The 25,650-nt window shown below is 36.2% G+C and overlaps 1 protein-coding gene across 1 annotated transcript in view; it reads left to right on the plus strand.

The window, feature by feature from the left end:
- RSPH1 (radial spoke head component 1) overlaps window positions 1-21,551 on the plus strand; it is a 47,203-nt gene extending 25,652 nt beyond the window's left edge. The window contains exons 6-9 of the mRNA XM_072615096.1: window positions 5,016-5,087; window positions 9,086-9,248; window positions 9,387-9,506; window positions 21,383-21,551. Of these exons, the coding sequence (XP_072471197.1) occupies window positions 5,016-5,087; window positions 9,086-9,248; window positions 9,387-9,506; window positions 21,383-21,417 (390 nt within the window). The 3' untranslated portion in view covers window positions 21,418-21,551. The remainder of the gene's footprint in view (window positions 1-5,015; window positions 5,088-9,085; window positions 9,249-9,386; window positions 9,507-21,382) is intronic.
- The last annotated feature ends 4,099 nt before the right edge of the window (window positions 21,552-25,650 follow it).

The raw sequence follows: 25,650 nt of genomic DNA on the forward strand, positions 1-25,650 counted from the left end.
GTCTACCCTCTATAGTATGGACAGGAGAAAATGAATAGTACTGGATGTGGAAGGCACCAAAGAGCAAAGGGTCAAGAACTGCTGTTGCATGAAATGGAAAAGGCACAAGAGAAGAAGAGGAAGGTTAGATAATAAACCCAGCTGCATGCAGCTAAACCACTAATGAAATTCACAAAGAGGGAAAATAAGGAAGCAATCTGGAAGAGTTCATGATAGAATCAATATGCAATGAAAGATGAAAACCTTCAATGCAAAAAAAAGGTAAGAGCATAATACTTTGTGGTATGCCCTGAAGTGAAACAATAACAAGAAACCATATTGGTTCAGGCTAGAAAAAAAAGGATTTCAAAGAAGAAAAAAGGATGAAATTAATGCAGAAAACAAACTCATCAAAAAAAATCAGTAAATAAACAAGAAAGCAGAAAATTTGAAACACTCCAAGAAGAATATCTTCAAAAGTAGATGGTTTTTGAAAAAGAGAATGGCAGATTTGAAATTCTAAAATCCAGGAATGGAGGAAAATTTGAACAGAATCAAAAGATATTAGGGGAAAATGTGATCTCTTTAGCCACAAAAAAACTGAACTTTGAAAGTAGAATGTATAGCGGTAACTGAAGGATCATAGATAACCTGGAAAAATACAGTAAGTACTCTGAATATCACACTGCAAGAAATAATACAAGAAAATTCCTCAAAAGTATTAGAAGTAGGGGAGAAGTAGAGATCAATAGAATCTATACCTCAACAAAAGAGGAAAACTCAAATTTGTATCCATAAAGATTGTATTACAGGGGGCGGAGCCAAGATGGCGGAGTAGAAAGATGCACTTACGCTAGCTCCGAACCCACATCCCATAGAATATCTGTAAAAAAGAACTCCTGGTGAATTCTGGAGCAGCAGAGGCCACAGAACAATGGAGCGGAGGAAATTTCTGCTCCAGAGAGCCTGAAAACCTCTTGCAAAAGGTCCGTCACACTGCAGAAGCGGAGCAGAGCCCAGCCCTGCCTTGGCGGCACGGCGCTGAAAGGAGCGGATCTGAGCAGTCTTCAGGGACGGAATCTCCAGCAGCCGCGTGGGTTCCCCCACCCACAGGTGACAAGGGTCGGTCAGAGGGTCTCTTTGGTGGGTCTAGAGGGGAGTGGGGTGCCCCCATAACTCAGGCCCCCTCGGGAGGCAGCAGCGGAGGCAGGAGCAGACCAGGGCTCCCCAAGCAGGCAGGAGCCTGGATCCATTGTTGAAGGTCTCTGCATAAACCCCCTGAGGGAACTGAGCCTGAGAGGCGGCCCTGCCCCGACCTCAGCACCTGAACTTAATCTCACACTGAATAGCAGCCCCACCCCTGCCAAAGCCCTGAGGCTGGGAAGCAGCATTTGAATCTCAGACCCCAAGCGCTGGCTGGGAGGATCTGGAGGCCAAGTGGGTGTGAAGAGAATATTCAGAAGTCAATTCACTGGCTGGGAAAATGCCTAGAAAAGGGAAAAAAAATAAGACTATAGAAGGTTACTTTCTTGGTGAACAGGTATTTCCTCCCTCCCTTTCTGATGAGGAAGAACAATGCTTACCATCAGGGAAAGGCACAGAAATTAAGGCTTCTGTATCCCAGCCCACTCAATGGGCTCAGGCCATGGAAGAGCTCAAAAAGGATTTTGAAAATCAAGTTAGAGAGGTGAAGGAAAAACTGGGAAGAGAAATGAGTGACATGCAAGGAAAGCATGAAAAACAAGTAAACAACCTGCTAAAGGAGACCCAAAAAAAATGCCGAAGAAGATAACACCTTGAAAAATAGGCTAACTCAACTGGCAAAAGAGGTTCAAGAAGCCAATGAGGAGAAGAATGCTTTCAAAAGCAGAATTAGCCAAATGGAAAAGGAGATTCAAAAGCTCACTGAGGAAAATAATTCTTTCAAAATTAAAATGGAACAGATGGAGGCTAATGACTTTATGAGAAACCAAGAAATCACAAAACAAAACCAAAAGAATGAAAAAATGGAAGATAATGTGAAATATCTCATTGGAAAAACAACTGACCTGGAGAATAGATCCAGGAGAGACAATTTAAAAATTATGGGCCTACCTGAAAGCCAGGATCAAAAAAAGAGCCTAGACATCATCTTTCATGAAATTATCAAGGAAAACTGCCCTGAGATTCTAGAACCAGAGGGCAAAATAAGTATTCAAGGAATCCACCAATCACCGCCTGAAAGAGATCCAAAAAGAGAAACTCCTAGGAACATTGTGGCCAAATTCCAGAGTTCCCAGGTCAAGGAGAAAATACTGCAAGCAGCTAGAAAGAAACAATTCAAGTATTGTGGAAATACAATCAGGATAACACAAGATCTAGCAGCTTCTACATTAAGGGATTGAAGGGCGTGGAATAGGATATTCCAGAAGTCAAAGGAACTAGGACTAAAACTAAGAGTCACTTACCCAGCAAAACTGAGTATAATACTTCAGGGGAAAAATTGGTCTTTCAATGAAATAGAGGACTTTCAAGATTGTATTAGTTAAATGCTAGAATTTCAGTGTTATTCAATACAGTTTTTGGGAAGTCAAGAGGAAGACCTTCAACTGTCATGGAAATCAACTGGGAGAGTCCAGGATTTTTCTTTGTTATTAAAGAAAATGATATGATATTCCAAAATGCAAAGGGAAAATAGGTACATCAATTTTGGTAGGATCATTTTTATTATATTGGCCCAGTTCAACCATGAGAAATTAAAACATCCTTCCATCGTACTTCAGACATAATTTTGATTAGTCAGAGACTGCATTATTCCATGAAATGGCATCTAGAATACTGGTGTCAAAAAGATTGGAGTTTGTTTATAGAGAAATTTGGAGTCATGGAAATGAGATTGCTTCTTTCCTTCTATTAAGTTTTGGTCCTAGCTACATTCTAAGACATATATGATGTATAAATAGATCAATTTAATGGGTAGATCCATCCACCAATGTAGCATAGTCTGGACATTTGACATCCAGTACATTTCTTCTGTGTAGGTGGTGTAGTTGTGAATTTCCAGTTAGGAAGATTTGCATTTTTCTGGGTCTCAATTTAATCAAATCAAAGTTATCCCTAAACAGATTATCTACAGTGCCTCACTATTTAAATCCTCTTTTATGTGGATTTCACGTAAGCTGTCTTCCATCACGAGAACCTTCTTCCTGTTTTGTGCCCCACATGATACTAATCAGAATGTCATTAAACAAAGTTACTTTTGTCATTAAATCTACGATCCTGACATTTACTTGGGAAGCATCCTGTTGGAGAGTCTTTAAGTGAGCATTTTGTTCCAATCACACGTGGAATCAAACACTTTTTAACAGTCAAAAGGCAATGAATACAACTTGATCTTGTGCTTTATGTACCTTTCAGTGATTTGTACAATTCTAAAAATATTTTTAGAGTTTAGCTATAGAATTTCATTGTGAAAAGCTGTCTGTTTTCTTCTTATATTGTTTATCTATCATGATATATATGTACGCCTGTGTCTGTGTATATAATACAAACATATGTACATACACACTTACATGAGTAGATCATTCTCATCAATACTTTTTAGAGGTGAGAAAGCAGGTATTAATCAATAATTGATTTCTTTTTGATCACCTTTTCATAAATTTCAAAATCATCCGTGATCTTCTTCACCCCAGTTTACTATTTTCCTCTCTTTTCCTCCTCAACTTCCTTAGTATTAAGTCACCTCAAGCACAGACCTCCACTGTGTACTTGGTCCAATCTAGTTAATAGTCTCATTTTTGTTTTCTTTAGTGTCATTGATACTATTTCATATAATATTTATAATAGCAAATTTTATATGGTGCTTTACTTTATACAAATTATTTCATTTGATTGTATTCAGCTGTGATGTTATAGTTTAAAAGTTGCTTATGTCTCCATTGTTATTGATAAAGAAAACGTTGATGGACGTATTAACAAATCTTTTATACCTTTTTGTTTATTTTTCTCCATCTAGTTTCATGTTTAGATGCTCTTGGGGGTGATCTGTCCTATCTGGATCTCATAAAAATTCAGATAAAATTCTTTACAGATAATATATGTCTAAATCCTTTCCTGACTTAAAAAATAAGTGTAGAAAAATTATGTCTATTGAGTGGTTATAATATAATGATGATGAGGAAAGCCAGCATTTATATAACACTTTAAGGTTTGCATTGCAAAATAATAAATATTTCATTATATTCTCACAAAGACCTTGGGAGGCAGGTGCTATTATTATCTGCATAATGTTTAATAAAGAATACTTATATTGTATCATTTGTTGTAATATTGTTTTTCAAGTGTCTTAAAATACACTTGGCATTTAGTATTTTGTGCATTTTTTCCCTTTTTCTTTTAGATTTTGAATTTCAATGTAAAATGCAGAAAACCTTATTAATTCTGAACCTCTTAGTCTGGAAATCATGGTCATTTGATCAGGGGATAAAACTGAACTTTACAGTCAGTTAGTTACAGAAAGAATTTCCTAAGAAAATCAATGGTATCAAGATTACTTAGGAAACATCCCACTTACTTGATAAAGCTGTCTGTTGAAATCCTCTTAAAATGAATGTAAATTAGTTTTATCTACTCACTTTATAAGGAGCTCTACTTTGCAACAATCATTAATTCATAAAAGTATCCAATAGCTAAGATTGTCCCTCCCCCAGTTGTCCCAGATTGTTAAACTTATGCTATGGTATGCTTTAGGAGAGGCACTGTGATATAATGGATAGAAAGGGTCAACCTTGTAATTAGGATGTCCAGGGCTCAAGGTCTGCCTTTTACACAAACTGATGGCATGAACATGGATAAGTCACTTAATCCGTTGCTGCCTCTGGCAACTTTCTAAGACTATAAGTTACAGACAAAATGCTGATCTACATTGATGGAGGAAGTTTCTACACTGAAGAAATTACAGGTCAGGGGGAAAAATGTTGTAAACCATACTCTATTTGTATTACAATTTGAACCATCATAATTGGAGGAAACATTTTATTTCTTTTTTTGCATAGCCATTGGGAGTTGGAAAGTATATTTTTGATATTGGATGTGAACAGCACGGTGAATATAAACTTGCAGATATGGTAAGTTGTATAATAGAATGTAATTAATCAGTACATTTGTAACACAGAATGTCTAGTTATATTGCTGCTATAAAGTTAGAAGTGATATGATTAAAAAACTTAAGACAGCTTTGGGAAATAGTCTACTTCTTAGTTTTATTTGTGTTCAGAAATAGAAAATTGAAATATGGATGATGTTAGAAAATTAAAATGTATCATATCTGTTGATTATTGTTAAGATCTAATCTGTCTTGCATGTTAAAATTAAACAGTTAATAGTTATCAGGAAAAGTTTGGGAATTAAGTCTTTGAAAACTCAAATGAGTTTTATAACATCATTACTCTGTAAATTACTACTAATCATTTCAAGAATTTGAGTGATGATATATCAAAACATTCTTTTGTTTTTCATATTAGTAAACATTAGCCAGACTGATGCAGCTGATAATTAAAATTAGCTAGCTAATATTACAATTTTTTTCAAAATTAAATTTTCCTGGTATGTTGTGTGCATACTATATTTACTATAATTCATATCTACCATGTCTTGGGACCATATTGATAATTTTTGCAGTCTTTTGATATTTTCATTTAACTAATGCCACTAAATTGATTATCCAGTCAATACAACAAGGGAAGGTAGTACTTACAGTGGAGATAAACTGGAAAGTCCTTTCAGTAAGATGAAGGATGTCTATTATTGACACATTTTTAGAGGCAGATCTAAAACCAGTAATTTCTCATAGTTCTGGTTAGATTTTTTTGATAAAATGAGCCACTTATAGATCATTGAACAGTAATTGAAATGGAAATTTGCTTTGTCATAACACATTAAGGATGTAAGACAAAAATACAGGAGCAATTTGGTACACTTGGTCTCTCTTACCTCCTTATGGAAATGTGTCTGGGAGAGTAAGACATAGTGACTTCCATGATCTTGGGCACCCACCAAGTATAAGAAGGCTAAGGTCTGATTAGCCTTTTTATGCTCTTAGATGAGTAGGAAACTTTATCAGGAAATCCCGACCAATCGGAACCCTGCAGCAATTTTGTCATCTTTTAGGGAAAGTGAATATCTACCAATACAGCAAAGGAGGAAGAGCCTGGATTTACCTCATATTGCTTTTATATATTCTATCATATCACTACTGCTGATATATGTAACTAGGAATATTGGATATAGCAGTAAGATATAAGAGAAATTGAAGGAATACATATAGGCAAAGAGAAAATAAGCAGCAATATGGCTCAGTGTATACAGTGTCAGTCCTGGAGTCAGGAAAACCTGAATTCAAATCTGGCCTCAGACATTTACTAGCTGTGTGATCCTGGGCAAGTCACTTAATCCTGTTTGCCTGTTTTCTCATCTGTAAAATAAGCTGGAGAAGGAAATGACAAATTGCTCTAGTATCTTTGCCAAGAAAACCTCAAATGGGGTCACGAAGAGTCAGGCACGACTAATTGGTTAAGCAATAAAAGAGAAAACAGTTATTGCTTTTTTCAGATGATAGTTTACTTAGAGAACCCTAGGGAGTCAACCAAGATTGATTAAAACAATTTCAGCATACAAAACAAATCCTTTAAATCATTAGCATTTCTGTATCTTGTCCACAAAACCCAGCAGGAAGAAATACAAAGAGCAATTCCATTTAAAATAATTACAGAATGTATAAAATACTTACCAACTAACACATAGGAACTATGTAAATACAACTACAGTATACTCTTTACACAAATAAAGACAGACTTAAATAACTGAAGAATTATTAATTGCTTATGGGTAGACAAAGTAAATATAATAATCATGACAATATTACTTAAATTAATTTGCTTATCCAGTGCCAAATAGAGCAAACTACCCAAGGATTATTTTGAAATTATGAAAAATGATAACAGAATTCATTTGTAGAAACAAAAGATAAAATTATCTCAAGGAAAATAATGAAAAAAAATTGTAGAAAGGGAACTTAGCCATACCAGGTCTCAAATAATACTACAAAGTGTTAATCATCAAAATGATTTGATCCCTGTTTAAAAAATAGTGAGATTAATATGGGGAACAGATAAGACATAAAATGTGTAGAAGCAAACTAACATAGTATTGTAATGTTTGATAATCCCAACACCTCAGTACTGTAGTAGGTATTAATTTGACAAAAACTACTGGGAAAACTGGTGTGACAGAAATTAGGTCAGCTACTACATACTTCTGTATGCCAAGTTAAATGATAAGCACATATGTAATCTAGACATCATAAAAAAATTAGATGAACAAAGGAAAAAAATGACTTTTCCTCTCTATGACTTGAAGATCTCATGACAAATAAAAGGTATGGAGAAAATCACAGGATGTTAAAATGGATAATATTAATTAAAAATAACATGCTTTTCCCAAACAAAATCAATGCAACTAAAAGAACAAGGAAAACAGTTAACTGGGAAACAATCTTTGCAGCAAGTTTCTCTGATCAAGTTCTCATTTCCAAGAAACATAAAGAATGGATTTATTCAAACTCATAAAATCATTCAGGAGTCAGGAAAACCTAAGTTAGAATCCAACCCCAGACACATGTTAGCTTTGTGACCCTGGGCAAGTCATTTAACCTGTGTCTGCCACAGTTTCTTCATCTGCAAAGTACAGATAATAATAACACCTCCTGTGATTATTGGGAGGAAAAGATTAATATTTATAATGTGCTTTGGAAACTTTAAAATATTATATTAATGCTAAAGATTTATTGTTATTATTCTAGAATTGAAAAATGGTCAAAGGATATGAATAGGCAACGCCATTTTCCAAATTTTAAAAAAAGAAAAAAAGCTTTCTTGTGCCAAATAATCCCCATCAAATAATACAAATCCTTACATTAATCATGTTAAAAAATCATATTCTCTCACTTAACATATCATGTCCATTACCTTTTTTGTTAGAGGGTGGTTAACATGTTTTGTCCTCTGGAGTTGTAGTTAGTCATTGCATTGATCATGGTTCTTAAATCTTAAATCTTTCAAAGTTGTTTTTCTTTATACTATTCTAGTTATATAGTATGTGGTTATGTTCTCCTAGTTCTACTCATTTTTTTCTGAATCAGTTAGTACTAGTTTTTCTGTTTCCCTGAATTCCATCACTTTTTTCATTTCTTACTATAACATTCCTCTACATATGCCTAACATAATTTATTTAATAGTTCTTCAATTAACTGCTATCCCCTTATTTTTCAGTTCCTCATTATAAAAAAAGTGCTGCTATGTATATTTTTGTGTATATCTTTGATATGTTATTATCCACATAATTGTTCCACATATATTATATTCTACATAATTCCACATATATTCCACATAAATTATCCACATATTGTTCCACATATAATAGAAATTTTTAATAGGAATATTAATCATCAATTCATCTTTGATCTTTTGGGAAGTATGAAGCTGGCAAAGACACCTCATTCAAAGGGGATGCACAATATTCCAGATTGCTTTTAGAATGAATGCACTATTTCATAGCTCCATTAGCACATCCCTTCCAACAATTTCTATTTTCCATTTTTGCCTTTGCCAATCTGATGAGCGTGAGGTATAACCTTAAAGAATTGTGAAAGAAAAGAAACTAAAAATAATAAAAATAATGAAAAACAACACAACTTTACTTTCACAAATATTTTTCTGCCATGGCTAAGTAGAATTTTCTAGAATTAAAAATATCAGCATTTATAAAAAATAATAATTTTAAAAATTTCCCTTGTGATCTTCCTTCCCTTTCCTTGACCCTTTTACTTACAATTATCTAAACTCTGTGGCCTCATTCCTTAGTAATGTCATAAAATTCTATGAGATCAACTACCTAAAATTTTGCCATTTTTGTTTCTTTTCTAAGATGATATTTATTTTTATTTTCCTTTTTTTCAATAACAACTTGTTGGCATTACTTTGGTGGGCTGTAGGGAGGAAAGAGAACTATTATCTTTTTTCCCCAAACCTTATACTTTGCAGATAAAACATATTTCCATTTAAAATAGGAAAGAGTGGAAGAGGAAGAGGAAGAAGAAGCTTCAACTGCTATTCCAAAATGGAAAGCTCATAAAATTACCCCATTAGAACTCTGGACACCAACTCCTGATGAAGAACCACCCCAGCTTGATGTGCCACAAGAGCCAGAAGAGCCACAAGCTTCCTCGGAAAGTATGTAGTGTTCCTGGATTATTCAAGTTAGGGAAACAGTTTTCAAACATCTCAAGAATCCATTAAAATCCTCTAGCCTGCTATAAAGAGCAGCATGATTGGGTTTTATATCTCATATTTTCTGTCATTTTATTTCAGTTGATGATGTGATTGAGGATATTCAACCTCTTCCTGGTTATTCAGAAATAGAAGACCTTGAAGCACTAATGAAACAGGCAGAAGAAATTGAAGAAACAAGAGGTGAAAGCAGAGAGGAAGGTAGAGTTGAAATAAATTATAACATAGATTGGGGGAGGAGGTAATTCCTATAGACCAGGGGTAGAGAACCTATGACTTTGAGGCCACATGTGACTTGCCCAGGGTCACACAGCTAGTAATTGTCAAATGTCTGAGGCCAAATTTGAACTCAGGTCTTCCTGACTCCAGGGATGGTGCTCTATCCAGTGTGTCACCTAGCTGCTCCATGGGTGAGGATTTTTATTTCCCACAGGGGGCTGCTTCTGTTGCCCTACCTTCTTTACTTTTAACACCAGTCTCTCCACTTAGCTCGGGATACTGGCTCTATTTATCAGCTTCATTTCAACCAAATCAAATTTCCCATCTGAGAAAGGCGAATTCCCCTGCTCTAATCTATATAACTAAACATTAAGTAAAATACAACAATTTGGCTTTCTCTTGGCCAAAAGTTTTATCAGATTTTAAGTCTTAGAATTGCAAGTCCCTTTCTGTCTTTCTAAGACTGTCAAATGTAAAAGAAAAGTAGGGATTTTAATGTTAACTGTTAATGTGCAATATATTTTGCTTCTAGGGGTGGGGAGGTGGGTGGGAGAGAAGGGAAGAAAAGGTGTCATGCTTTCTTTTCTTAGCTCATACTTAAGCAACAGTGAAGATACTTCCCAATTCATAGTTCATATTATGATCTTCTCTTTCCTTTTGAGCTCAGGAATCATAGCCACTTGAGTTAGCATAACCTCAGGCATCTCATGAGGTTCTTTTCTCCAGTTCTTCCTCACAAGTTTTGCTAACATTTTTAGTACAGTATTGAATAGTAGTGGTGATAATGGGTATCCTTGCTATACCCTTGATTTTCTTGGGATGGTTTCTAGCTTATCTTCATTACAGATAATACTTGTTGATGGTTTTAGAAATATATTACTTATCATTTTAAGGCAAGTTCCATTCATTCCTGTTTCCTCCAGTGTTTTTAATAGGAATAAGTGCTATACTTTGCAAAAAGCTTTTTCTACGTCAATTGAGATTATCATATGATTTCTGTTGGTTTTGTTATTGATATGGTCAATTACTCGGACAGTTTTCCTCATAGGAACCAGCCTTGAATTCCTGGTATAAATTCCACCTGGCTATAGTGTGTGAACCTTGTGATATAGTGCTGCAATCTCCTTCCTAGTATTTAAAATTTATGCTTCAATATCTATTAGAGAAATCGGTCTATAGTTTTCTTTCTCTGTCTTTGCTCTTCCTGGTTTTGGTATTAGTACTATATTGGTGTCATGATAGGAATTTGGTAGCACTTCTTCTTTGCCTCTTTTTCCAAATAGTTTATGTAGTATTGGAATTAACTGTTCTTTAAATGCTTTGTAGAAGTCACTTGTGAATCCATCCGCCCCTGGGGATTTTTTTTTCCTTAGAGAGTTCTTTGATGACTTGTCCACTTTCTTTTTCTAAGATGGTGTTATTTAAGTATCCTATTACCTCATTTGTTAATCTGGGCAGTTTCTATTTTTTGGAAATATTTGTCCATTTTGCTTAGATTTGCAGATTTATTGGCATATAATTGCTCCTGATAATTGTTTTAATTTCTTCTTCATTGGTGGTAAATTCACCCCTTTCATTTCTGATATTGGTAATTTGGTTTTGTTCTTTTAAAAATCAAATTATCCAGTGATTTATCTATTTTATTGTTTTTCCCCAATAAACCAGAATCTAGTTTTAATTATCAGATCAATGATTTTTTATTTCCAATTTTATTAATTTCTCCTTTGGCTATATCTCATAAATTTTGATGTGTTGTCTCATTGTTGCCATTCTCTTTAATGAAATTATTGTTTCTATTGCTTGTTGGTTAGATTTATCTAGTTCTGAGAGGGGACAGTTGAGGTCCCCCACTAGAATGGTTTTATTACTTATTTCCTCCTATAACTCATCACTTTTGACCACTACCTCCCCCAATCAGCCCTACCTTCTATCAGTACCTTTCTTCCTCCCCTTTCTCTTATCCCTGCCTCTCTTTACTTTCATATAGGGTAAGATAGATTCCTATGTACACCTGACTATGCGTATTATTACTTCTTGAGCCAATATTGGTAAGAGTAAGGTTCAAACATTGCTTGTATTTTCCCCTCCACTGTAATAACTCTTTCATGCCTCTCTTATTTGTGATATTTTACCCCATTTTATTTCCTCCTTCTTCTCCCAGTGCAATCTTCTTTCTCACCCCTTAATTTTTAAAAATATTGTCCCATCATATTAATTCACATGCACACCCTCTGTCTATGTATGCTCCTTCTGATTGCCCTTTTAGTGATAAACTTCTTAAGAGTTACAAACATCTTGCCATATAGGAATATAAACAGTTTAGCCTTATTGAATTGCTTATGTTTTCTTTTCTTGTTTCTTGTTTCTTTTTGTATATTTCTCTTGAATCTTATGTTTGAAGATCAAATTTTTTATTCAGCTCTGGTCTTTTAATTAAGAGTACTTGAAAGTCTTCTATTTCATTAAATATCTTTTCCCCTCCTGAGCAATTATACTCAGTTTTGCTGGGTAGGTGATTCTTGATTGGAATCCTATTTCCTTTGCCTTCCAGAATGGCATATTTCAAGCCCTCTGGTTCTTTAGAAGTTGCTAAATGCTGTGTAGTCCTGACTCTGGCTCCATGATATTTGAATTGTTTCTTTCTGACTGTCTGCAGTATTTTCTCCTTGTTCTGAGAGCTCTGGAATTTGTCTGTGATATTCCTGGGAATTTTCATGTTGAGATGTCTTTCAGATAGATAGATTCTTTAGTTACTACTTTGCTCTCTGGTTCTGGGATATTGGGATATGAGCTCTCTGGTTCTGGGATATTAGTTTTCCTTGATAAGATATTTCTTGAAATATGATGTCTAAGCCCTTATTTTAAAAAAATCATGGCTTTCAGGGAATTGTATAATTCTTAAATGATCTCTCAAGAATCTATTTTCCAGGTCAGTTGTTTTTTCAATGAGAAATTTCACATTTTCTTCTATTTTTTCATTCTTTTGATTTTGTTTTATCATTTCTTAATGTCTCATGGAGTCATTAGCTTCCAGTTGCCCAGTTCTAATTTTCAAGGAATTATTTTTTTAGTGAGCTTTTGTATTTAATTTTTTATTTGGTCAATTGTATTTTTAAGGAGATGCTTTCTTTAGTGAATTTTAATCCATCTTTTTTTATTTTTTGGGCTCTTTTACCAACCTGTTGATTCTTTTTTCCCATGATTCTCTTGCATTACTCTCACTTCTTTTCCTGATTTTTCTTCTACTTTTCTTATCTGCTTTTAAAAATTCTTTTTTGAGTTCTTCCTGTAGTTCTTTTTGGGCCTGAGACTAATTTACATTTTCCTTTGAGGTTTCACATGTAGCCACTATTGTCCTCTTACAAATTTGTGTCTTGATCCTCCCTGTCACCATAGTAACTTTGCATGGTCAATTTGCTGTTTTTTTTTCTCATTTTCCTACCTATTTTGTGACTTTGTACTTTCATGTATGAGTTGGGCTCTGCTCTTGCATTGTCCCGAGCTTTTTGTGCCAGGGCTCACAGACTTTCTGGTGGTTTGCACTGGAGGGGAGGCCTTCCTGCTGGCTTGCTGTAGGGATAGAGCCTTGTTGTTGGCCAGACCTAGGAGTTGGGTTTAGCTGCTAGCCTGCTCCAGGGTCAGAGCTTTGCTGCTGGCTTGCTCCAGGAGGTGGGGTTTTGCTTCTGGCCAGCAATGGAGGTGGGGTCTTGCTGGTAGCCTGCACTGGGGGTGGAGCCTCATTGTGTTGCCAATCTGCATGGAGTGCTGGCTTGGGGATGGGGGTGGAATAAGGGGAGTCAAGGCCTCATTGGCGTGTTGCCTCACTGACTAGCTGCAAGCACCTGGGGTGTCGCCTACTGTTGTTTCTCACCAACTGCACTCCCCCTCTATCCCAGTGAGATAGGCCTTTCCTGATGACTCTCCAAGTTGTCCTGGGCTGGTAAGTTGCTACTCCTAAACTGATTCTGAGGCATTTTTCAAGGTTGTTTAGAGAGGGCTTTGGGGAGTTTCTGCCTCACTCCACCATCTTGGCCCCTGGAAGTCTGCATTGTTTATTTTTAAAAAAAGTTGCAATCTCTACTTTGTGTATGTCATCTCACTATCAGGTGGTAGGCAATATGTCTCATCATTAGTCCCCTGGAATCATATTTGGCCTTTGGGGTAATCAGAGTTCTTAAGTCTTTCAAAATTATTTACCTTTACAATACTCTTGTTATTGTATGTCATTCTCCTGGTTCTGTTCACTTCACTCTATTTCAGTTCATAGAAGTCTTTCCAGGTTTCTCTGAGACTATCTCCTTTATTATTTTTTGTAGCACAATGGTATTCAATCACATTGATATACTAAAACTTGGTCAGCTATTTTCCAGTTGATGGGTACCCCCTCAGTTTCCAATTCTTTGATATCACAAAAAGAACTTCAACATTTCTTGAACATATTGTCCTTTCTCTCAGTTCTCCCTCCCTCCCTCCCTCTTTCCCTCTCTCTCTTTCGGGGTATAGATTTAGTAGTGATATTTCTGGGTTCAATAATTTTTTGGGCATAGTTCCAAATTACTTTTCAGAATGATAGAACCAATTCACAGCTCCATCAGCAATGTATTAATGTACCAGTATCTCCACAGCCCTTCAAGTATTTGTCATTTTCCCTTCTTGTCAACTCTGACACTTTGATAATGGGTGTGAAGGGGTACCTCAGAATTGTTTTAGTTTTTCATTTCTCTAATCATTAGTGATTTAGAACATTATTTCGTATGACTTTGGGTAGCTTGAATTTCTTTTCTTCTGACACTACGTATTCACATCCTTTGGCAATTTATTAATGATATAATGGATCTTATATCCTTTATTCTTATATCCTTTATTCTTATAAATCTGAATTAATTTTCTGCATGTCATCAAAATTAGATATCAGAGAAACTTCTTGCTGATTCTTACCTCCTCCAGTTATCTGCTTCTTGTCCTTTTTTTCTTTTCTCTTTTAAAATGATTTTATTCATTTTGAACTTAAATACAAAAAGATTTTTTAAAAAAAGTACATTTCCATATACGTAGCACAACATAAATAGAAAATTAAATATAAAACCATGAATGTCTATTTCAGACTGTTAACTTTTTTAAGAACTATGTAATGAATACTACACATTATTTTCAAAGTTACCCTACTTTTCTGTGCTTTCTTCTAACTTTTCTTTTGCTCTCTACTGCCTTTATCTGAAAGACTGTCTACAAACTTTCCCCAGTTTTCCTTCTAATCTTGGCTGCATTGGTTTAATTGTACAAAATCTTTTTTATTTAATGCAATTGAAATTATCCATTTTACACCTCACAATGCTCTATCTCATATTTATTCACAAATTGTTCTTCTATCCCTAAATCTGATAGGAATATGGTCCATGTTCTTTTCATTTTCTTGTGTTATCTCCCTTTATATCTAGATCATTAAACTTATCTTGGTACATGATTTAAGATATTGGCCTATACCCAAATTCTGCCAGTCTGCTTTCCAGCTTTCCCAACAATTTTTACCAAATAATCATTTCTTATTCCCAAATTTAAGTCTTCACATTTGTCAAACAAAAGGTTATTATAATAATTTTCTACTGTGTATTACATGTCTATTCTGTTCCACTTGTTTATCTTTCTGTTTCTTAGCCAGTACCAGACAGTTTTAATAAGTACTGCCTTATTATATAATTTAAGATCTGGTATTGGAAAAAATCTCCTTCCTTTACATTTTTTTCATCAATTTCTTTGAATTCTCAATCTTTTATTCTTTCAAGTGAATTTTATTATTTTTTTCTAACTCAGTAAAATTCTTTTTTTGGTAATTTAGTTGAGATAGGATCAAATAAATAAATTAGGTAAAATTGTCATTTTTGTTATATTGGCTTTGCCTACTCATGAGCAATGTTTCTTCAAATTTTATTAAAATTTAACTTTAACTGTATAAAGAGTGCTTTATAATTATGTTCATATTTCATATAGTTCATGGGTCTGTTTGGGCAGGTATACTCCCAGGTATTTTATATTGTCTACAATTATTTTAAATAGGATATCTCTTACTATCTCTTCTTCAGGTTGCTGTTAGTGATATATAAAAATACTGATAATTTATGTGGGTTTATTTTAAATCCTACTACTGTGCTAAAATTACTAATTGTTTCAACTGATCTTTCAGTTGAATCTTTAGGATTTTCCAAATATATCATCATATGGTCTTCAAAAAGAGATATGTTATTACCTCATTTCCCAGTCTGATTCCTTCAATTTCTTTTGATAGCATTTCTAAAATTATATTGAATAATTCTGGTGACACAGAGTACAGTTTCCCTATTATTCTTTTAATTACATCTATTTTAACTTTACCTTTGTCTGAGATTATGATTGCTATCCCTGATATTTTTTTACATCAGCTGAAGTATAATAAATTCTACTCCATGTGTATCTCTCATCTTAAAATGTGTTTTTTTGTAAAGAATGTATTGTCAGTTCTAGAATATATAGAGAACTGACCCAAATGTATAATCATACAAGTCATTCCCCAATTGATAAATGGTCAAAGGATATGAACAGGCAATTTTCAGAGGAAGAAATTAAAGCTATCTATAATCATATGAAAAAATGCTCTAAATCACTATTGGTTAGAGAGATGCAAATCAAAACAACTCTGAGGTACCACATCACACCTATAAGATTGGCAAACATGACAGAACAAGAAAATGATAAATGCTGGAGAGGATGTGGGAGAGTTGGAACACTAATTCATTGTTGGTGGAGCTGTGAGCGCATCCAACCATTCTGGAGAGCAATTTGGAACTATGCCCAAAGGGCTACAAAAATGTGCATACCCTTTGACCCAGCAATATCGCTACTAGGACTATATCCCCAAGAGATCATAAAAATGGGAAAGGGTCCCACATGTACAAAAATATTTATAGCAGCACTCTATGTAGTTGCCAAAAACTGGAAGTCAGGGAGATGTCCATCAATTGGGGAATGGCTGAATAAATTATGGTATATGAATGTAATGGAGTACTATTGTGCCATAAGAAATGATGAACAAGAAGACTTCAGAGAGGCCTGGAAGGACTTATATGACCTGATGCTGAGTGAAAGGAGCAGAACCAGGAGAACTTTATGCACAGCAACAACCACAGTGTGTGAGAGTTTTTTCTGGTAGACTTAGATTTTTGTAGTAACACAAGAACTTCTGAAAAAAAAAAATCCCAATGGTGGACCTCAAGGCAAAATGCCTTCCACACTCAGAGAGAGAAATATGGAAGTCACTCACATAATGTAGCAGATCATGTTTGTGTATGTGTATCTGTTTGTGTATCATGTTCTGATTTGTTATACGGATTCTTTCATTTATCTTAGTCTGACTACACAGCATGACTATAGTGAAAATATACTCAATAGGAAAGTAAAAAAAAAAAAAAAAAAAAAGAATGTATTGTCAGATTTTGACTTTTTAATCCATTCTTATATCCATTTCCATTTTATAGGTAAGTTGATTCCATTCACATTCAAAATTATAATTACTAGTTGTGTATTTCCCTCCATCACATTTTCCTCATTATATTATATTAATATAATTAATTATATTATTATATTATTATTTCCTCCTCACCTTATTTACTCTATCCCTCCTCACATATCTTATTTACTTCTAACCACTACTTTGACCTCCTATTCCTTAATCTTCCTACTCTTCTAAGAGTCTCTCCCTTATCCTTTTCCCCATCCTCCTGTTTCTTCATCTACATACCCTTCTAAAAGTCCCTCCCTCATCCTATCCCCTTGCCCTCCTATTTCTTTATCAATTTTGACTGTCATATCTTTCTAAATTTATATCTTATTCCATCTTTAGCCCAGTTCCAACATGAGATTTCAGTACTACCAGCCCTCCACTCCAACCTGCTTCCACTACAGCAGTTCTTCCATTCATGTTTTGTTTGCATATTACTCCATTTTATCTCTCCCTATCCAGTTTTCTTTTTTAAAATCATCCTATTATAGTTAACTCAGTCCCAAGCCTTTTATCCATACATGACCTTGCAAACTACCCAAGTAATGAAAATAGTCTTAAAACTACAGATAACATTTTCCCATATATGAAGGAAAAAGTTCAATCTATTGGGTCCCTTATAATTGGTCTTTAAAATTTACCTCATGTTTCTCCTTGATCTTATATGTCAAATTTTCCATTGAGTCCTGTTCTTTCTGTCATGAATAGCTGAAAGTCTTTCAATTAGTTAAAGTTTCATTTTTTTTTTTCCATTCAGTATTAAACTCAGCTTGGGTAAATTATTCTTGGTTACAAACCTAGTTCCTTTGCTCTTTGAAATAAGATATTGTTAAGTTCTTCAATCTTTTAATATAGAAGCTGCTAGATCTTATGTTTTCCTGACTGCAGCTTCACAATACTTAAATTTTTTTTTTCTTGTTGCTTGTAGTATTTTCTCCTTAACTCTGGAGCTTTGAATCTTGGCTATAATGTTCTTGTAAGTTTTCATCTTGGGATCTCTTTCAGGTGGAGATCAATGGATTTTTTTTGTCAATTTCCCCCCTCTCATTCTAGTACTTCAGGGCAATTTTCATTAAAATTTTTTGTAATATTGTGTCTCAATTCTTTTTTTTAGAAAAAATATAGCTTTCAGAGGCAGTCCAACCATTCTTATATTGTCTCTCCTTGATCTGCTCTTCAGATAAGTTGTTCTTCTAATGACATGTTATCTTCTATTATTTCAGTCTTCTGATTTTATTTTATTATTTCTTGGTGTCTTACAACATCATTAGCTTGCCCTTACACAATTCTAGTTTTTTAAGGGATTATTTTCTTCTTTAAATTTTTGAATCTCTGTTTCCAATTTGTTGACTTTCTTTTCACAATTTTCTTGATTTTCTTACTTTCCCCCCCAACTATTCCTCAGTCTCCTTATGTGATTTTAAAAGTCTTTTTAAAACTCTTTCAAGAACTCTTTTTGGACTTGTTTGATATTTTTCTTTGAAGTAGGATTTTTTTTAGCTTCATTATCTTCTGAGTATAGATGTAGATCTTCTCTTTCCCCATAGTAGTGATCTATGGTTGGATTCCTTCTCCTTTACTTGTTCTTGTTATAATAATTATTATTAGGAGCCTATTATAGTCAGGTTCTAGTCCCAAGGTTTGAGGGTTGATGCTTCACTCTTCAGGTTTTATGTATTGTTGCTTTCTAAGATCTGTCTAGGAGTTCAACCTTTATAGGCACACATATCTACCCTTGAGCCATGGCTAGGACCCCCAGCCACACAGTCACTACAAATTGTTCTCAGTGGTCCTTCTCCAAGCTGCAAATTTCATCTTATCCCTATACCTTGGAATGGGAAACAAAACTAGGGACTTTGCCCTTCTGCAAATGACCACTGCCAGTAGGGTTCTAGCAGTTCTGCTACTGTACTCAACAAATATGTGCTCATTCCTTGCACACAACCACAGCTCAGACTGTCTCTGTTCAGTGTATATGGCATCTGTTCAGTGTATCTGGGCCTGCTGTCCAGTGACCTGTCCAATTTTCCCCTACTAGGCTGTCTGACCCTGATACTGACACTGGAGTGAAAGTTCCTGTGAGGAGGCTGTTTGACCTTCCCTCTGCCCTCTGGTCTTGTTGTTTGTTGATACAGCAGAGTCTGCCTGGAGTATTTTGCACTTCAGTCAGGTCAAACTTCTGCCCCTGGAGGTTGGGTTTTAAGGTCCTTCCCAGTTGCTGTAGGAGGACAAATGTTTTACTCTGTAAATAATAGTTTCTGTAACTCAAAATTCTTTTTGTGGCAACATTTTTACTGTGTTTGCGGGAGAATTTTAGAGAGCCTGGTATTTCCTGTCTTATTCCACCTTCTTTTCAGAATCTTCTCTCTACCTGCTTCTTTTCTAAATTTAGCTTCATTGGTTTTATTTGTACATAAATTTTTGATTTCATATAATCCAAATTATCTGTTTTACCTTCTGTGATCCTCTCTATCCCTTGTTTGGTTATGAATTCTGCCCCTATCCATAGATCTGAAAGATAAAATTTTCTTGATGCTCTAATTTGTCTTTTATGTCCTGAGTGTTCATCTTTTATGTCCTTCTGCTGCCTTCACAGCTCAATCTGGGAGGCTGGAAGTTTCCAAAGTGATGTGATCTGGCAAGAAGTCTGTTCACTGCCTTTTTGAGCTGTGATCTTCAAGTTTCTGAACCAGTTTGGATCTGTTGGCTTATGTGCAATTGAATTTCAATAAACTGCTGCTGGACTCAGTTACAGTTAGCCTGCTGGGAGGTTCTACAGGTTTATAGTGACTGAACTACAGGTTCCCTCTTAGTTTTGGTTTCTTGCCCTGGTCTATTCTTCTGTAGACTTCTGTGTAGGACTAAAAGTTAGAACTGACTTCTCTCCCCACTCCTACAGTACCTATGATGGCTGTGAATACGCCAGCACAGTTCTGAATTACAAAATAGAACAGATTTGGCACATGGAAGACAGAACCAAAACATTTATTTAAACATCAGAAAGTCAGATCCCAACATCAGAAAACCAGATCCATCATAGCAACAAAGAAATCCATCATAGTAACCAAGAAGTCTATATACATTATCAGGCTTTTCCACAAACCAGATCCCCTAAGCAAAATGCCCTTCTCTCACTCACAGTCAGCTGCCTGCTTTTTCTGTCCTTCCCTACTGTGACTAGTCTGACCAACTTCCTCTTAGCTCTGCTCCAGACTTCTTGTTCCACCATTCAGCAAGCTCCTCCCACCACATGTGACTTAGGTTTCCATGAGATTTAAGCAGGTCACATGGACCTATTAATGGATGGGAAAGATCTTCAAATTAAGCAAAAATACATTAACAATGCACCCTCTTGGGCTCAGAACCACAGAGTTAAGCTCTTTGAAGTTTTTCCTCGTTCCTTACACATTTCTTTGTGACCAAGACTGCAGCTTATCCTTTCTGCCCTGGACCTGTGACCTAGAACTGGGTAACAGGTGACAGACCTGGGTTGTGCTCCTAATCAGTTCTTACCCCAGTGTCTGTAGGCATTTCTGTCTTTCTAAGATGCCTTGGTTGAGAAAAATGACTCACTCTGATTTTTTCTTAGCTTTCCCAATTAGAATTTGGGTTGGCTTGCTTTATAGGTTGTAGTGGAGAAGATTGTGGAGGAACTAAGGCAAAAATGCCACCTTCCACTCTTTCTTGATCCTGCCCTACCCCAAGTAATTGGAGGGCCATATCAATGGCTTGTGTCCTAGGTTCCCCAGACCATATACTGGCCTCTTTCTATGCCCTAAGTGATTGGAAAGCCATGTCAATGGCTTATGTTCTAGTCCCCTGGACCAACTAGAAATTCTCAGGAACAATTTCCTTGACACTTAGGGAAAAAAATCAGCCTAATTTATATGGTAGGTACCCTTGCAATTATTGCTGTTACCCCAGGGATGCATATTTTAGAAACATAGATTATTTTGTGTATTTATCTGCCTTGAATGTTTCCTTTTGGCAAATTTGATTTAATGGGTAGGAATTGTTCATTTTTGTCTTTCTGCCACCAGCACCTAGTGCTTGGTAGGGCAATATTTCTTGAATTTAATTGAAATTCAAGCTACCCTCACTAAATGACATTAAGAACATAAATGATGTATATATATATATATGTGTGTGCATATACATATACACATGCATGCACACATATATACACAATATATATGTATGTATATTCCTTTTCTCTTTTAGAACAATATATATTATTTAATGCTTAGAATCATTAAAGTCTTGCTAAGTAATTTAAGAATTTGAAAATATTTAAAATTAAACCATCTCACTCACATTTGTTTCCCAGCATTAAATGAGGAGGAGGAAGAGGAAGGAAGATGATCAGCATCACCAGATTAAAAAGAACTGATCAACAGAAAAAGAGAGCATATATTGGGCATATACATTACAGCAATCTCATTTTACTTAGTTTGTAAAATTGGTTTAAGTATGCTAATAAAGACTTCAATGATCAATTGTTTACAAAAATCTTTTCTGCACATTCTATAAACTGAAAGGTCCTGGATTGTTTTGTTCCAGGCAGCCTGGTATGGTGGATTTAGCAGCACACTTGGAATCAGACAACATGAGGTCAAATCCATCACCCACCTCCCATAATACAATCTACTGTAGGAGGGTTACTTGCCTGACTCTCAATTGCATTCACAGGTCAGGTCCTCAGGACATCTGACTTCCACTTCCTGACTTCTGCCACTTAAAAGGGCAATCCTAAGATTCTGCTACTGGCTTTCATGAGTTTTTGTGTGCCTCTTGTTGATTACCAGCAGAATTAATTAGCTTTTGTAAAGTAGGTATAGCAAGAACAGTTACACTAATAATTCCTCCTCATATGACCTGGGAGAACACTCTACCTTTGCACACGTAAGGTCCCTGTAGAAGGCTGGTTCAAACTTAAAACATATATGCACATATGCAGTGTGACATAGTGGATAGAGTGCTGGGTCCCAGGATCAGGAAGACCTGAGTTCAAATCCTGCCACAAATCTTAGGAGATATTTGAGCCTGGGCAAGTCATTTAACTTCTATCTGCCTCAGTTTTCACATCTATAAAAGAGGGATGATAATAATAAAACTTATCTCCCAGAATTATTGTGAGGATAAATTGAAATAATATTTGTAAAATGCTTTGTAAACCTTAAAGTGCTATGTAAGTGCTGTAATGTGCTACTAAGTGTTTAATAACTGACTGTGGGAAATACATATATACATACATGCATATATACGTGACATACTTTTAAGTTTAATCTTTATTGACACTTTCCCCATAACTTTGAGTATGGAAATCAACAAAACAATAACTTAAGCCCTGATTTTTAGGGTTTGCTAATTTCCAACTTGTGCTGAAAATTTAGCAATTACTTTTCATGAGCCTGTATGAGCTGCCTCCCCCACATCCCAATAAAGAGGTAACTAAAGGGTCAGCTAGATGGCAAAGTGGTTAGAGCACCAGCCCTGAAGTCAGGAAGACCCAAGTTCTAATGCTGCCTCAGATACTTACTAGCTGTGTTACTGTGGGCAAGTCACTTAACGCTAAATTTGCCTCACAAAAAAGGGTAACCTAGATCTTGTTAACTGGAAGTCCTTTTCTCCCTTCATAGAGTCTTTATTAGTTTTCTCTCATATTTAGCCCTCTTACAGAGCCATTGTGCTGACCTCATTGCTGTATGCCTGTGAAACCTGGATAGTATACCAGCGCCACACCAGGAAACTGAATCACTTTCATTTGAGTTGTCTTAGGAGATATTTGAGCTTGGCACTTGGCAGGATAAGGTACCAGACAGTGAGGTCCTTTTTCAAGCTAACCTGCCAAACATTAAAGCTGTACTGCAGAGAGGGCATCTCCAGTGGACTGGCAATGTTGTTTAAATGCCAAATGTACACTTGCCAAAAAGACTATTTTATGGAGAATTCACACTGGTGTAACAGCAAACATACATAGAAGGACCTGCTGTCCAGGTTCTTAGAATTGCTTTTCTAAAAGGAAAGTAACTTTTGAGGGGTCAACTATCTACTTTAATCAAAGAACATATATCATTCACTTAGTTCAGGGGAAAAAGTCAGCACCCTGAACTTCAGAGAAAATACAGAGAAATAAAAACCAACAGACAGGGCTTCCAACTGTCTGACCATAAGCAATATATCCATCACAGATCAACAGACAGATCCAGCTCTCTGACCATACCAAATAAACACTTCCAATGAGTAAGCTCCAAAGTAAAACCTCACTTCAGAGTATTTATACACTTTTCAGAGCTAGAGGGCAGGACCCTCTGACCCTGTGCCTCAGTAGAAATTAACAATAAGTATTGAGGCTTATTAATGTGTGGGGAAGATCTTTAACTCTTCCCCCGGCCCAGCATTAACCTTAAATGATCGTTACACTGGCCCTCAAGATCTTTTGAGTCCATTACATATGCAATAGGCATTAACAATTCTTAAATAAAAACAACATAATTCCCACAAAATAAACAGGATACATAACATAACATCATTCTTTGGGGGGGGTGGGGAACAGTCTTTGGGGAATGAGCAACCAGCTCCTTCCTCAATCCAAAACAAAATGTCCAAAAAAAAGTCCTTCTTGGGAGTGGGTCCTTCTCCTCACACTGCCACTACAGGTTTCCAAGTCCTGAGAGACGACTAGGCAACAAAGCCATCAGGGTAGGGTTCTTAAGGGTATACACATTCCCTCCCTTACCACAGGCAACTCCACCCCTGGATCTCAAATTGTTCCAGGAGAATGCTGCAAAAAAGCCCCCTCAGTGCCTTGGTGTGCAGTCCCAATCTTGCCCTGGGTCTGAATTCCAAGCTCCAGGGTTCCTCCAACTCCAGCAGGAGCTAGCTGCTCCCAGCTCCTGCCTGGGTGTGCAGGCAACTCTCTGCTATTGCTCCCCCCTCACCAAGGTAGACATTCAGTCAGTTCTCCAGTAATGCTCCAGGGCTTCACTCCAAACTCTGACTGCTCCTGACTTGGCTCTGCATACAATACAGTTCCAGGGCACTCCTGGAGCTCCACAGAACCAAAGCCACCACAACTGGGAAACAATGAACAATTATCCCAGCCCCCACACTTTCCTTTTAGTTTGCAGACATTATATTGCAGATATAAATTAACAGCAAGGAACCCAACACACATAGGAAGGTCTCCTGTACAAGTTCTTTGATCTACTTTTTTAAATGGAAAGCAACTTTTGAGGGGTCAACAGTCTAATCAAAGCACATATCTCATTCATTTAATTCAGGGGAAAAAGTCAACACCCTGAACTTCAGAGAAAATACAGAGAAATAAAGGCCAACAGATATGGCTTCCAGCTGTTTGACTATAAGCAATACGTATATCATAGATCAACATATTGATCCAACTGTCTGACCATTACATACATACATAGTTACCAGAGAGAGAAGCATCAACATCTGGATTTTCAAAGCTGGGTGGACTCCTTAGTGGCTACCCAGAGTCTCATCTGGCCAAACAAACACTTCCAATGGGTAAGCCCCAAACCTCACCTCAGAGTATTTATATGTTTTTCAGAGTTGGAGGGCACCACCCAGTGCCTCAATAGAAAATTAACAAAAGGTATTGAGACCTATTAATGGATGAGGAAGACACCTACCATTTTACCTTACGTTAACATTACAATAGAGCAAGTGCTCACAAGGTGGTCAGAAAAAGTGATACAAGGACACTCTCCAGAACTTTTGAATTGATTGTGTGGCTGAGAGACACTGGCATAGGACTGCACAGCATGGTGTGCCCACATCAGAGAAGGTGCTTTGCTCTGTGAACATAGCAGAACTGAAACAGTTCAAAAGAAATGCAGGATATGCAAATTTAAAAAATGTACCCCAAATGTTCATATGGACTATTTATGCCTAACCTGTGGTAGAACATCCTGAGCTTGTATTAGTCTGATCAGCCACAAGTGAACACATTGTAACTTGACTCCAACATAGTGATGCCATTTTGGTCTTCTGAGAATGAAGGATGACTAACTTCTCCACCTCACTTAGGGGTCATGTTTCCTGAAGTGTGACTTTCCTCATTGTGTCTGTTGTTGAGTCATTCAGTCATGCTGATCTTTGTGACCCCATGGACCATAGCACACCAATACTGTCCATGGCGTTTTCTTGGCAAGGATACTGGAGTGACTTTCATGTCCTTCTCCAGTGGCTAGATTTGAACTCAAGGCTTTTTGACTCCAGATCTAATACTCCAGGCGCTGAGCTGCTCCTTAGTCATCAGTGTATCAAGTTGGTCCTTAATGTGAGCCCCTGATACGGACACTGTCATCAGCCCCTGATATTCCTGGCACAGATCTACCTTTCCAAGGTCTAAAGGGCATTACTACCTTTCCAAGTTTATAAACAGAGAAAGGGAAGAACGAGAAACTCTATCCCTCAGAGCGATTTCCTCTCTGCATCCTTAAGAACTGGTTTGGAGCATTGGACTGACAGTGTGACCTTGAGCAAATCATTCAACTTCTCTGAACTGCATTTCATTTGCAAAACAGGAATAATTCTTTCTCTGAGGCCTAACTTACAGGATTGTGAGGA

The sequence above is a fragment of the Notamacropus eugenii genome, chromosome 5 (genome assembly GCF_028372415.1).
Source record: "Notamacropus eugenii isolate mMacEug1 chromosome 5, mMacEug1.pri_v2, whole genome shotgun sequence".
Lineage (NCBI taxonomy): Eukaryota > Metazoa > Chordata > Mammalia > Diprotodontia > Macropodidae > Notamacropus > Notamacropus eugenii.